This window comes from Nelusetta ayraudi, unplaced genomic scaffold, assembly GCF_046127955.1.
Source record: "Nelusetta ayraudi isolate G7.1 ecotype Tasmania unplaced genomic scaffold, CSIRO-AGI_Nayr_v1 ptg000028l, whole genome shotgun sequence".
NCBI lineage: Eukaryota > Metazoa > Chordata > Actinopteri > Tetraodontiformes > Monacanthidae > Nelusetta > Nelusetta ayraudi.
The window spans coordinates 3,307,501-3,322,342 of NW_027466078.1; the positions used below are offsets into that span (position 1 = coordinate 3,307,501).

General features: G+C 44.7%; 1 protein-coding gene across 5 annotated transcripts in view; it reads left to right on the top strand.

Annotated features, from left to right (window-relative positions):
* Positions 1-14,842, top strand: part of LOC142891142 (nck-associated protein 5-like) — a 57,321-nt gene that overhangs the window by 11,218 nt on the left and 31,261 nt on the right. For 4 of the 5 annotated variants that reach the window (XM_076030557.1, XM_076030556.1, XM_076030554.1 and 1 more), the window contains exons 2-4: positions 2,096-2,295; positions 10,621-10,714; positions 11,832-11,999. In XM_076030557.1, the coding sequence (XP_075886672.1) occupies positions 2,264-2,295; positions 10,621-10,714; positions 11,832-11,999 (294 nt within the window). In that variant the 5' untranslated portion in view covers positions 2,096-2,263. Of the gene's footprint in view, positions 1-1,729; positions 1,813-2,095; positions 2,296-10,620; positions 10,715-11,831; positions 12,000-14,842 lie in introns of those variants that run through there. The other variant, XM_076030555.1, reaches the window with a different exon arrangement.

Consider the following 14,842-nt stretch of genomic DNA (forward strand, 5'->3'; position numbering starts at 1 on the left):
AATGGGGAGAGCAGAGTGGCTACTGTGATTTGAATGTGGCTTCTTCTTCTTCTTCTTCTTCTTCTTCTTCTTCTTCTTCTTCTTCTTCTAATTCAGTCCAGACTCAATGTTGATTTCACATTTTACAAGAGAGCAGTGAAATGTGGACTTTTTCACGGCACGCTGTGTGCGGTGACAGAAGTGGAATTATTTATTAGTGATGTGCTCAGTGCTCATGTAAAAGTTTTGTTTATTTAATTATTTATTTATTTATTTTGATTGACGAATGTGAATAAGAACGGCCATGAAAGCTTCTTCTTCGTCTTCTTCTTCTTCGTCTTCTTCTTCTCCTTCTCCTTCTTCTGGTGTGGCGCCGGAACCTACGTTGCGGAATTCTGTTGACATTTCCCTTTAAGAAAAAAAAAAAAAAAAAAAAAAAAATTATGAAAGACCTCGTGAGATTCTCAGAAATCTGGTTTGAACAATGAATTATTTTTTTCTTCTTCTCCACACGTTAAAATGCAACCATAACCCCCCGCCCCCCCCACACACACACCTATCTTCCGTGTGGTGACGCTTTAGAGCAGACCACAACAGGGATGAGACAGGAGAAACGTGAGACGACGCAAAACCGCGCTGAAAACAAGTGAGGAGCGCCATCTACAGGCTGGACGCTAAGAGCGGCGCTCACGCTTGAGGCGTCAGGAAGACCATAATTGTTAATTAATTAAGTGTTATGAGTTCTTCCTTCTTCCTAACAACAAAAGTCATCATCTGACGAGCAAACACAGAAAAAAAAAAAAAATCTAATCCCTGATTGAACCGGTAGATTGAAATGCTGAATGATCATTTTTGAGCCTCGCTGATTGTGTTAAAGGTTTCTGAAATGTTAAACCCCGAAGTTGCAAAAACAAATGCCGTCGTAGTTTAGCAGCCAACTCAGGTGTCGGAGTTTATCGCCTTAGAATTTCCAGCTTTCTATAAATAAACTCATTTTCATGGCAATTGTTGGCGTTTGTTGACTCGTCAGTTCGCTGGCGGTATTTACGGTACAAATGATATTTGATCACCAGAAATAATCTAGAAATAATAAAGATTTTCTTAGACAGTAATACGTAATTTTTAGTATATCTATTGCGATTATTTATTCACATTCTGAGATTTCTTAAAAAAAAAAAAAAAAAAAAAAAAAAAAAAATCATCTTGTTTGGTAGTAACCTTAGTTTATCACTAGAGGGCAGTGTTGATCAGAAGTTCACACTGATAGATAAACTTAATATCAGGCACTCTGTGAATCTGCTCTTTTTAACAACGGTGTCCGTGAGAATCATTTACCAAGTCTGCTTCTTGCACTCAGTGCAAAGACTTTAAAATGTTCCTCTTTTTGTAATCCTTCCGAGCAGGACGAAAAAAATAATAAGAAATTCAGATATTGATTAAAAAATTTGGCCTGTTTTGCATTTCGTCTGAAAGTGAGGTTGAGGTCTGAGTGTTGATACAGAGCACATGAGGTTTCATAAAAAAGTATAAAACCTCCTGGAGGTTATAAAATAAATCTAAAAAAAAAAATATATAAGCCTAAACAATGAACAAACAATCTTTAATTTTCATTGCAGAGTCCAGTGGCGCTGTGTCTCACAAGATTAATCAGCCAGACAGCAGCTCGAGCAAAACATGTAGATCTGAAACTTGTAGCTTGGATGGTAAAAACAAGGCATTCCCAGAGGGATGCGGTCACGAACCTTCAAGAGGTGTCACTGATTGTTAGTAGAAATCCTCAGTGAAGTGAATTTTGCACTGACAGCTGAACTGCTGAGCCTTTAGCACCTGCAGGTGAGACCATTTGATGTGTCCATAGTGCCACTTTGGTCATTTCAAAGCCTTCACTTTGTTGAATCACTACAATTCAGCTAATTTAAACGCGCAGTGTGCGGTACAGTGCGAGGGGAAAATCTCGTCTTTGCCAAAAAAAAAAAAAAAAAAAAAAGGACAACTTTTAGGCGCCAGCAATGACAACAAAAGTGAACAGATGTGATGTATCTGTGAAAATCTTCAGTGGGATTATAACAGGCAAGACTAACGACAAACTCACCGTGTTTACTCCTCTGCCCTGCAGCGACACCGCCGACCGAGGCTGATCCGCAATAATAATCCCTCAGCTGGAGAACAAACAACATCTGGGTGTGGAGAGACGCTCCAACTCTCAGCAGCCGGGCACTGAGGAGGGGGAGGACGAGGAGGAGGACGAGGAGGAGGAGGAGGTGGACGGGCTGGGAGGTGGCAGATGGTGACACTGCAGCAGCAGCACCTCTCCAGGTAGCGTCTCCTGCAACGACATCTGCAAACCCACAGAGGTCACGACCTCACTCGTGTTTCCCGAAAATTGGGAACGAGTCTCGTTGGGAGAGAAGCGAGGCCAGCGGGCCTGCGAGCCCACCGCTCAGACCTTTAGACTAGTGGCCGTAAGAGGCAACTGCACACCGGAATAACTGTCGCATCACCGTCCATGGACCAAGAGGTGTGCGGCACAGAAAAAAAACACATTGAAAAAAAAAAAAAACATACGACCAATGCACCAAAAAAAGGTGCTGTGTGCATTGGTTTTGAACTCTGCAGACGTCCCACAGTTTGTCTTGAAATATAACACAGTAGGCTGACAGAGAACGGGCAGGCAATGTATCACTCACTCTGCTAATGATTCTAGGCGTTTGTTCTACAACATGAGGAGGAAAAAAAAACCCGTCAAATGTACAGGGGAAAAAACAAATCAATCGAGGGCTTTTCTGTCACTGACTGGTTGCTTATGCTGACGTCGCGTGTTGTAACATATGTTTTTATGTAAGTTTGCGTAGGTAAGGACACGTCCTTCTAGAAGCAGTAACGACATCATTGTCACGTGACAGCTTTCCAAAAGAGTAGCAGCCCCAAACAAACAGAAAAAACGTTTGCTTTACGCCCTGTTTGTACTCGTGTAGAAATGACGTGCGGTGACTTGAAACATATCTGGGCAACAGACGATGACTTGATAGACGGTATATAGGTACGAACCGCTTGGGTTTGGGTTGGTCCAGACTGTTTGCTTGGAAACGCTGGTTGTGGTAGTCCTTCTTAAAAGAAGTGTGAGGGCTTTTCTTTTTGCCACAGGGGGCGCTGCGCATCACCTGCTGTCTGTTTTCATCCTCTAATCCCAAAATGTGTTGCAGTTCGCCTGCGAAACGCACATCTTTCAGAGACTTTCCACTCCATCAAATCAGAATTTTGGGCTTTCGGCTCGATGAGGGACGGTGGCGAGCGCTTGCGGCCAGGTCGTAAACGTAAACATGCAGCACACATCCATCAGAGGCCATTACGTTGATATGAAGTGTGACGAGGGTTTGTGTTAGCGCTCGGTGCTTTCATTAAGTTGAGAGCCATTGCTGCCTCTAGAGATTTTCCTCCCCGCAAAAATAAAAGGGTGTTATTTTTATTGGAGGTTCAGACGGCAGAACTTTATTTAGCACCGACCTGCCACAGTCGTCTCCCTCATTGATCCGCCCTGCCAGCCAGCCATAAAGGGAAAAAATGATAACCCAACATTATGTCCAGTCATCGGCTGACGGCGCCCCCTAATGATGGGAGCTCCAGCTCGTGTGCTCAGTCAGGTGCGGGATGAGGCGCCGCAATCATTTGTGCCAATGAGGGATCCAAGCTGCTGCTGCTTGATATTAGCCAAATTAGAAATTTGCGTTTGTTTATCCGGTGTCAGACGGGTGTATAGCGCAACCAGCATAAGAAGTGATCAACAAACAACATTTCATTACACTTCCGTACATATGTAGTGACACTAGCTTTGGCTCAAGCGTAAGGTTAACTCTGAATTCTGCAGCTCCGTCTCAGTCTTCGTCCCATTACCGGAACTGAGGGACAGAAATTGACCACTTTAATCTCCACAGTGAAGATTTGAAAGAACAAAGGATAAAATGAAGCGCTTCGCTGCGCATGGGTTCATATTGGAAAACTGTGAGCATATACGACTAAAAGTCTCTTCATTTCGTTGTGATTCAACAACCTGATAAAACAAGAAGCAAAAAAAAATGAAACAAGTAAAAATATTTACTGCTTGAATACACATGAGTTTAAAAGGGAGGAAAGGAATTGTTTACAGAGGACACACTTACATTGCATATAAGTATGTGTGTTGGGCGGTAAAAACATTGTATCAAGAAGGGATGCTTTGCTGATTATTTTTCTTCCATGTAAATCAATGCAATTTTGAAAATGTCTTACTTCGGAACAAGTTTGCCCCTCACTTCCTGGTACATGGATTAGTGTGATCCAGGTCCTACTGTTGATCATGACCAAGGTTTCATTAAAATCACTTAAGTTTGGCTAAAACTGTGAGGTCCATGAACATGTGAAAGAACCCACTGCCTTGTTACAGACGAGATGGCAGCCCTACCATCGTGTCAGGGACCCCATGTGGCCTGGTATAGAACTGCACACGTTTGCTTGCCCGCCCAGTGTCCTCTTAACGACACCATACCTTGCTTTATGCCTCAACTCCTCTTGCCCTGGGACAAGAACCTAGCTAGTTCAGTAGTGTCTACATCAGGGGTGTCAAACTCATTTTGGTTCACGGGCCACATAGAGGAAAACTTATTCCCAAGCGAGCCGGACCGGTAGAATCATGGTATGGTCATAATAATGTAAAAATAAGAACAGCTTCCAGTTGTTTTCTTTGTTTTACTTTGTCCGTGTTCTTTGAGCACTCTGCACTCTGCATCAGTGTTGCCAACTCCTCAGTAAGGAAAGTCGCTATTGGCTGTCCTCAAAGTCGCTAGAAGTCGCCAAATGACGTCATCGTCTAATTTGCATAATAGCCAATTTGCACTTGATCGCAACGTAATAACGCCAGGAAAAGTCGCGAGAGTTGTCGCTAGTCGCTTTTGACCAGAAAAAGTCACAATGGGGAGAATAGCGAAGTCGCCAAGTTGACAACACTGCTCTGCATCAGCTTTGTCTGTTTCGACAGAGACATTTTGGGGCAATGAGGGTATCCAATAGGAGACGTCCTGGGGAAATGAGGGTAGCCAATAGGAGACGTCCTGGGGAAATGAGGGTAGCCAATAGGAGTCGTCCTGGGGAAATGAGGGTAGCCAATAGGAGACGTCCTGGGGAAATGAGGGTAGCCAATAGGAGACGTTCTGAGGTAATGAGAGTAGCCAATAGGAGACATGAGTGGCTGTACTTGTGCCAATTTGCTCAGCCCCAGTATTGAGTTTGTTTGCAAAGCAGAAACGATATTGCGACACCAAGTGGACACATTTAGAACAGCACTTTCTTACACTGATAATTTGCGGTTTTTATATTTTGCAAAATCATCTCGGAAGGATCATCCGGAAGAAAACAGTTTGCGGGCCTGATCCGGCCCGCGGGCCGTATGTTTGACACTCCTGGTCTACATGTTTGTACAGGCAGGGGGCGCTTCAGAAACCAAAGAACACATTGCTGGAGGAAGAGAAGAAGAGAAAGTAGCCAAGTAAAGGTTTCAGCAGGCATGTTCTTATGAAAGGTGCTAGACAGGCAACGAAAGTTGTGCAGTCCTGTACTGGGCCAGGTGGGGGCGCCGTGTCAAGGGCAGGTCTCCCAGGCGTCCTGTCACAGCTGAGCCATGACCGTAACATTTCTTCGTGAAAGTAAGGAAGTAAAACATCACGGTGCTGTGGTGGAATTCTGATTGAGGCGACGTATTGTATGCTTGCGGGAAATACGTATCGTTTGGTCACATGACATTGGACATGCTCACTGAAGACTGCGATTATTAAAGGTCCAATGAGAATGTAACATTTTGAAGGAGGCCCGTCTGGCAGTGCGTTTGCGTGTTCAGGGCAGCTTGTTATTAAAAGTCAACGATGGCTGAGGCGACTGGCATGTTCTCACATGACCACTGGGATTTATCATATTCAATTATTATTGCTAAAGGTTAAGTGTGTAATATTTGGACCTTGATGACCTTTGGCCTGCGCATACAAACCTGGATACCTTTTCCACCTTCATCTTCTTTGGTTTATTTGAAGACGCGAGCGTTCACCCTAAGTATGCAACGCGCTGTCATGCAGCCAGATTGTCCACGCCAGGCTTCCGTAGAACTATGGTGCAAGATGGCGGCTAACTGGAAAGCAAGGCTCTTGATCTATGAATATTCTTATATAAAAATAAAAACCGTTCTGAGGGCAGGAAAACCAAATGACTTTTATCGTACTGCAAGTATACACTTTTATTAATGTATTTATGGGCTGCATGTTAGGCTTTTACCGATACAAAAGTCATAAATCAAGCCATTTTTTTTTTAAAACACACTGGACCTTGAAGACTGTGATTTGGGATGTTTTCAGCATCTTCTGCCAAAAAGATGAAATCAGCGCAGTGGTCGACCACAGCGAGTTTAATTTGCAAACGGTTTTTAATGAGTCCACTTTGAGCGTTAGCGGCCTGGCAGCGCTCAGCAGCTCCTCCGAAATGAGGTCGCGCAGACAAACAATCAGAGAGCCGGGCCGCCGAGCACCAGGATGGAGAGGCCTCGTTAGGGTGAAACCAGACGGTGCCACAACCTGAAACCCCACCACAGCCCCCACCGCCACCTTTTGTGCACGCAGTCAGCTGATCGTATTTTCCCTGCACGCTCAGTCCAGTGCACGCACGGACGTAAGCGGACACAGTTTAGCCCTCAGAGGACGAGGCCCAGACCGCCATGTGGTGGTCAGCTTCAGTCCTCTTACGATCTGCAACAGCGAGGCTCCTCACGGGGAGAAGCAGCAGCGTGGGGTGAGTGATGGCGGCCCGGTCGATAGTGGGAAGGGACGAGATTCAGGCAGACGTGCGGACTTGTGCCTCAGGAGCAAAACATAGTGAGTCTTTCCGTTTCCACCTTTGACCCTGATGTTTCACGGCCACGCTTAGCCTTTCTTACAATGAAGAATGAAGAGCAGGTGGATTTTATTTGGGGGTTGCGACTATCTGTTCATACGGAAGCGCATTGCTGCCACTCTAGAAAAATAAAAGCAGGGCTCAGTGTCACGTTATAACGCAATAGTTTCACGTTATAATGTGATACTTTCACTTTTTTACATAATTTTCACGTTTTTACGTGAAAAATTTTCCGTTTTTACGTGAAAGTTTTTACGTTATAACGTGATAATTTCACGTTTTTACATGATCATTTTCACGTTTTTACGTGAAAGTTTTTACGTTATAACGTGAAAGTTTTTACGTTATAACGTGATACTTTCACGTTTTTACATGATCATTTTCACGTTTTTACGTGAACGTTTTTACGTTATAACGTGATACTTTCACGTTTTTACATGATCATTTTCACGTTTTTACGTGAAAGTTTTTACGTTATAACGTGATACTTTCACGTTTTTACATGATCATTTTCACGTTTTTACGTGAAAGTTTTTACGTTATAACGTGATACTTTCACGTTGTACGTAAAAATTAGGATGCAGTTGAGATGGTGGAACTTGTACCCATGGAGCCTTCCGTGCCCCTCCAGCTGATCAATGAGAAAACAAACCAAACTTCAATCGGATCGGAGTCATTCTTCCTACGATACAATCCCATACTGTTGGATTTTGTATGTTCTCATATTATTTTGTTTCATGATTTTATTTTGAAATTAATCAGCCAGTGGGGGTCACATGATCCACTAACGGCAATAAGGTGTATGAGCGCGTTTTGTTGGTCTCTGTTGTATGATGGGATGTTCCGATACCGTGAAAGAAGAGCTCTGTCCACAAAAGTTTTCATGTGATATATCTAATAAAGAGAAGTTATTAAAGAAAGAAACGGTATCAAGTATTTCCCTCCAACTGTGGACGAGCTGCGAGTTCCAACACATATATCTCAAAATCCAAACTTATGTTAATTTCATCGATGGTGCTTAATAAATTGAAGATCTCTCCTTGCCTCAAACCAAGTTTAAAATACAGTTTAATCGACTCATGCAGACGAGACATGGTGCCTCCGTTTGCCTCACTCCATTTATAGTTTACATTCATTATGAAATTATGCGAACACTATCACGTAAAAACGCAAAAATTATCATGTTTTAACGTGAAAATGTTTACGTTAAAACTTGAAAGTATCATGTTTTAACGTGATACGTTCACGTTTTTACGTGATACTTTAATATAATATAATCTTCGACACCACGTAGGGGACAGCGGAATAAAAACATTCTTAAATGTCTAATTTGTCCGTAGCATGGCGTCGTTGATTAACCTAATCAACGGCCATGGGATACAAATTCCAGCGTGTTTTGGTTGGTGTGTTGTGTTTTCTGATTTGCGGTTGTGTTTTGCACTTCCCGGCCACCGTACCTCCCACGAGTCTTGAAGACAGAGACCGATGCCTGAATGTCCTCCTCAAAGTTCAATCCTCCCAACAAATGCAGCCTGTGTAGCAGCAAAGTGACTCTCACTGAAAATAAATAAAAGCAGGTTGGGCAGATAGTACATTGACGCTAAACAGTAGAAAGGTCTCCTGGATGAAACTAAAGTGGCACAAGGCTGCAGCCTGCTGGTCCGCAGCCAAGCTCCTCGGCAGCTCCGGCGTCCGTCACACGACTGTCACTCAGGCTTTTTTTGAGGTCAGCGGCATCGACCCGGGCTGGGAATCACAAACGGGGCTGTCTTGCAGGCGGCAACTAGTGCTAATGGCGAATGGCGGGTGCTGTATCTAACCTCAAATAGGGAGTGGCACTGCTTTTACCGTACTAAAATAAAGTGTAAATGCACATCCACTACGATAGATGGCAGTGGCGCTCTTCTTGTCAGAGTGTGCGCAGGGAGTTTTAGCCATAGATATCTACAGAAGCCTTTTGTAGACACCTTTTAGCATAGATATATACAGAAGGCTCGACGTCTTATCCGCGCTGCTGGCCAATGGAATCGAACGCCATCTTGCCACAGTCACCTCGCTCCGCCTCTCTCGCTCATAACTATGTATTCTTATTGTGCATTTTATTTTAAATAGCCCTAAATTGCTCTATTTTCAACCGAATTTCGAGCGGTTTGCTTTGTTATAAAGGTTATAAGCATAGTTATGATGCTGCATGCTTATTAATGATTTATAACCATAGGCTTTCATGTGAAAATAGCAAAAACACGCACACACCCATATCTAATAAAAACATATATGCTAAACACTAAAGTAAACAAACCAGCACTAAATCGTAACATTAATCAAACAGCTCCAACAATGTCTTACGGATGAAATGTGATCCTACGAGCTTTTGTTTGTGGACAGCGACGATTGCTGCACCCATTAGCGGCACAGAAGTTCGGCATTTTTCCAGTCACCAATTTCCTGTAGAAATCACAATGCGTGATGCTGTAGCAAAGCAATCCAATTGTAAATCATTTGCGAAAGAAGTTCAATTATATTGAAAAGAAAAGCTATTCTGTCTCTCCATATGTCAAATTGCTTGTTTTATTTACACCTACCAATCCTAATCCATTTTATCACAACAACAAAAAAGACGGACCGTCATCTCAGGTTGTCAGACTCTGAATCAAACAGATGGGGGGGTGAGATATCAGCAGCTCTAGTTCATTGATGTTTTTTTTTCTAATAGAAAGCTGCACTCTCAACATGTTCAACCATCCAGAATTATTGCTACCTTGTGAACGTTTGTAAGAAAGCAAACCGTGTGCAAATCCGTCAGGTTTTCAGCGAGTGTTAATGTTTGTTCAGATCACTGGCGTTCCCTCACATTCACTACATTAGACAGCGACTGCCTGACTGCGGAAAGATGGCGGCCAGTGCGGACGTTCGATTCTGCGCCGTGAGACATCTAGCCTTCTGTATATATATATCTATGCCTTTTAGCTACATGTGTCGGGGTTTTATGCACCGAGCATGCGCAACAACACAGCACATACAGCAGGAGATAGCAAGTGAAGTGAACAAGACAATATGATTTTTTTTTTAGACGAAGAAAGACCAGTGTGCTTTACTCTGTCTCAAAACGTTGGCAGTGGGGACAGCATGACGCCAAGTAAATGAAGGCGTCACTTGCAGACAATTGACCCCAATCACGCTGATAAGCCGCGCGAGTTTTTTTTTTTTCTTTTTTAGCGAAAATGTGATGAATATTGCCAGCTAATCCCGCTTTATCAATGCTATTTTCATCTTTTTAGGGTGGGGTGGAGGGGGCAACAGAACAGAAAACAATTGAGAAGCACTGCTTCAGAGAGAGAGAGAGAGAGAGAAAAGCAAAAGCACAGACAATAAAATGCCTACACAGTGCCAGAACCAAAAGCTATTCCCAAAGGTGATATGAACTGACACGCGGCACCAGAATAAAAGTCTCCCATTTTAAACAAGAAAAGTAATTAGGTGTAAGACAATTGGAATAATAAAACGATAAAAAAAAGAGAAAAAAGATCAATGAATCTATTGTCATCTATTATTATCCATAATATGTATTGTGTTTTAATCTGTAACAATGAGAAAACACCTATTTTGTTCTTTCACCCCTTCATCTGCAACTATTTTGTCAACAGAAACCACATTAAAGGTGCTTCACTCGTCACTTTACCATAATGTCATCATGGGATTTGAATGTGTGTTCATGTGTTTTTGTCTCCTCAAAAGCAACATGGAGGAGACGGTACGAACGCTACTTCAGAACCACGACTCACTGGAGGGGCCCAAAGTGGACCCGCTGGACCTCATGAAAGCATATAAGGTAAAAACAAAATAAAATAAAAAATGACATAGACAGTATAATAAAGCAATGGTTTGATCTTGAGGCAGATCTTTTTGAAGAAAACACACGCGGTGCTCTTAGCAACCTCTCGGCTGAAGTCGACAGTAGGTGGAAACCAATGTTGCTGCCACCTGCTGAGTCTGAATCTTTCATCCATTCATCTTTAAACAGACTTTCTCCTGCAGTCTGAAGCCTATCATAGCTCTCGTAGGGAGAAACAAACAACCATCCACACTCACACACACCTACGGACAATCGAGAGTTCCCAATTCACCTCATGCGCATCATTTTGGACTGCGGGAGGAAGCAGACACAGGGGCTGTGTCGCAATTCAGGGTCTGCATCCTTCCAAGCACGCATTTGAAAGGAAGTTGCGTCATAGCACTGCGCGAAGGCTTGTCCCAATTCCCAAAAGTCCAAAGGACGCTCCAAATGCGCCCTACTTTTAGCCGATTCCAAGGCTGCGCCGCTACTATCCTACGCGTCCTTAGGTATCCTAGGAGGCTTTGCGTGCTGCTGTAAAGCATCCTGGGATCCTGGGAAGTCAGCTGAAATTAGCGCCATCTACTGGCAAAGACACAACGTATAAATTTAAGTATTAACATTTCACATAAAGTATCCAGTTTTTAACGTAGGGTTTTTACGTGTTTGAACATCCAACGCCATCGTGGGATGGCGAACCAATGGTTAGCTTGATGCTATAAAAACGTCACTTCCGGGGTTGGCCAGCAGGAGGGAACGGCGGTGAGGCAACCAGGAAATACACTGAAGGCTAGACCGTCCCGTGTGGTTACCGGGGAGGCGGGTTTCTCGGCCAGGTCCTTGGGTGGACGCTTCCTTCAGACGGAGGACGCTTCCTTCGAAGGATGCAGACCCTGAATTGAGGCACAGCCAGGAACAACATGCAAACTACACATAGAAAGGCCCCCAGAGACTTTGGGAATCGAACCCACAGCTACCTTGGGCGACAGTGCTGGCTGACTACTGCACAACTGCTGTCCCCCCCGTTGTCTTTTGACTTTATGTGAGGGTGAAAACAAATCCCTCCTGTCAAACCCTGAGTAACCTAACTGACTCCGGTCTGTGGCGCTGGCAGGACAAACTGCTGGAGGAGATGTGGAAGCAGCAGGACAGCCTGGACGCCCCCGCCGCCACCACAGCCGCTGCAGCAGAGACGCCCGGGGACGCGACGGAGGGGGGCGGAGCCTCGGACGACGGATCAAAGGACAGCAACCCGCTGCTGGAGAGGCTCCGAGCCCTGGAGGTAAAGCGGGCCGGCAAACTCTCTTCACCCCCTTTACTGTCGTATCTGAACTGTGAAAAGGGAATGGACAGCGAGCTCAGCGTGATTGACGGAGGTGAAGGTGTTTAAGGTGGAAGCGAGGAGCACCTCCAGACACCACATCAGAAATGAGCAAAGTCTCTACGGCTGCGTGTCTGAACACTGCAGCGTTTGGCTTTTCTCTAAATTAAGACATAGTTCATATTTTAGGAGTACAGTACATTATGTCGTATTTGATATTACTTTTATATACTGTGTGTTTTTTACGCTTTTATTTGTAGCTTTATATTTCAATTAATACTGACAAATAAAATCTGCCATAGACAGCAATTGGAGAAATATGTAAAAAAAATAAATAAATAAATAAACCCTAGTGAGTAAAAGTGCACCTATACAGCTGCTGTCCTTACCCACTTAAAAAAAATAAACTGTCGGTGGAATTTGGAAAAATAAATGATTACAATTAAGCCATTAAAAGACTGATGGTTAAAAAATATGTATGAAATAAACACATGGTTCATCGATCGCTCCCTGTCCTCACATGACCTTTGAACTCTCCCAGCCCTGTCTTCAGACTGGCGGCGTCAGTGAGTCTGTTAGCCAAGACCAGCCGAAATAGTTGTTACTGTTGCTGTTACTTTCGCCAGTGGCTCCCACTCACAGTAGATTGGATCTGTTGAAATTTGGGCCATTTGTAGATTTACTGTATTAGGAGACAAAGACAAAACACAGAAGACTAAAAATGCTTTTTTCACAGTTAACATTGGTCACCATTATTCACCTGAAAAGTGATCAGCCAATCGCGGTCAGAAATGTAAAGTGTAAAACGATCATGTTTTCATTTCAGTGGAAACCTCTCGCTGCCTCTCTGACATTAGTGAGAATATCGTTTTATTTCTCTCTGCATTTGGTGAGCCTGCGTGGAACTCTGTTCTTCTGTTGGACATCATGATCTCCCCCCCCCCCCCCCCACCCCCCGCCGCCGCCGCTGCTTCTTCACGGCGGCCGCCTCTTATTTCGTCCACGTCCGTGTGATTCATCTTTAACGCCGTGCTGGGGCCGAGCCATTTAGCTCCCGAGTGGAGACGACACGCTTGAGTACCGTCCTCCTCCGCTGCCTGCCTGCCGGACGGCCAGCGGAGGGGAACAGCGGCGTTAACGCAGTAATAATATAAATAAAACTGCGAGGTGCCGGCGAGTTTTTAACGAGTTCGTCCCGGATCGGCCCGAAGGTGGCGATGAAGGAGCCAAAACAAATATCTTCATGTCCGTTACTGGTTACTCGACCCAAAGCTCCAATTTTCAAAAATGAAAGAAAAACTCCAAAGTGTTTCTGCACAGAGCCTCGAGGTTCAGGAGTCAGTCCTTTTATACACCCAAATAAAGTATAGATAAAAATTACTGTACAGATAACATTATCCTACTGCAACTTGTTTGTTCACAAAGTCGGCACTGCAAGACAGTCAGAACCAATCACACTGAAATTTACCTGAAGAGCCAGTTGGTAACGGGGCAAAGGTCCTTATTCAAGCAACTTTATTTGTCATACCATTTCTCAACAGTACGAAATTTGTACTCAGGTCCCAGGTTAGCCTAGATCAATTAAAAGAGAATAGGAAAAATAGAACAAACAGAATTACACCGTTCGAGTGTTTCACGTTCTCGGCTCAGTTCCCCGTTAAGACAACACACCGTCATTGGCTGAGGGCAGATGTGGGCCTGTCGTGCGGAAGGGGGCGGGGGGGCGTGATATAGAAAAAGAGACAGAGGCTGTGTCTCAATTTAGGGTCTGCATCCTTCGAAGGAAGCGTCCTCCGTCTGAAGGAAGCGTCCTCCCAAGGACCCGGCCGAGAAGGACGAACCCAAACCCCGCCTCCCCGGCGACCACACGGGACGGTCTCGCCCCCGGCGTATTTCCTGGTTGCGTCACCGCCGTTCCCTCCTGCTGGCCAACCCCGGAAGTGACCTTTTTATAGCATCAAGCTAACCATTGGTTCGCAATCTAACCATGGTGTTGGATGTTGAAATAAGTAAAAACCCTACGTTAAAAACGGAATATTTTATGTGAAATTTCAATGCTTAAATTTATACGTCGTGTCTTTGCCAGTAGATGGCGCTAATTTCAGCTGACTTCCCAGGATCCCAGGATGCTTTGCAGCAGCACGCAAATGAACAAAAGTATAAGAAGGAAATGTAAACAGTAATAAAAATAGACAGTTGTATAAATATAATGACTCAGAAATGATTCAGGTTCAATGTTTTAAAGATGCATCCGCAAAATCTTCCGCGGTGGCTCTCAACCACCACCGCCTCCTCCTGTGCACCTCGCCGGCTCCGACCGCTAGACCTCTGGATTCCGGAGCTCGGGATTTTGGAGATGCAAGCGGGTGGTCGGCTAATTGGAAGGTCGGCGGCTCCATTCCCGATGGTCCTCGCGCTTCCCCGGTTCAGCGCGAACGTGGCGACGCAACGATATCGAACAACGGCAAACTCAGTCTTGACCGCAGGGTAAATGACGTACCGACGGCCGTCCCGCCGTCCAATTAAAGTCATTTGTTAGCAGTTACGGCGAGATACAGGCACGCTCCGCAGGGCACGTACTGCGCGTCTCGCAGCTCTTGAAGTTCAAACTCATAACTCGGACTTCCCTGACCTTTGCGTGCGCCGGCCGCCAGCCTTCAGGCTGATGTGTGTGGCCTTTTAAACGCCGTCCGTGCAGAGGAAAGACGGTTCGTTGTTCCGCTCTCAGGGTGTTAAACCAGCTTCACTCCGGCGGCCCGCGCTTGAAAAAGGTTGTTGCAATACTGCCGCTATTACCGCCGGCG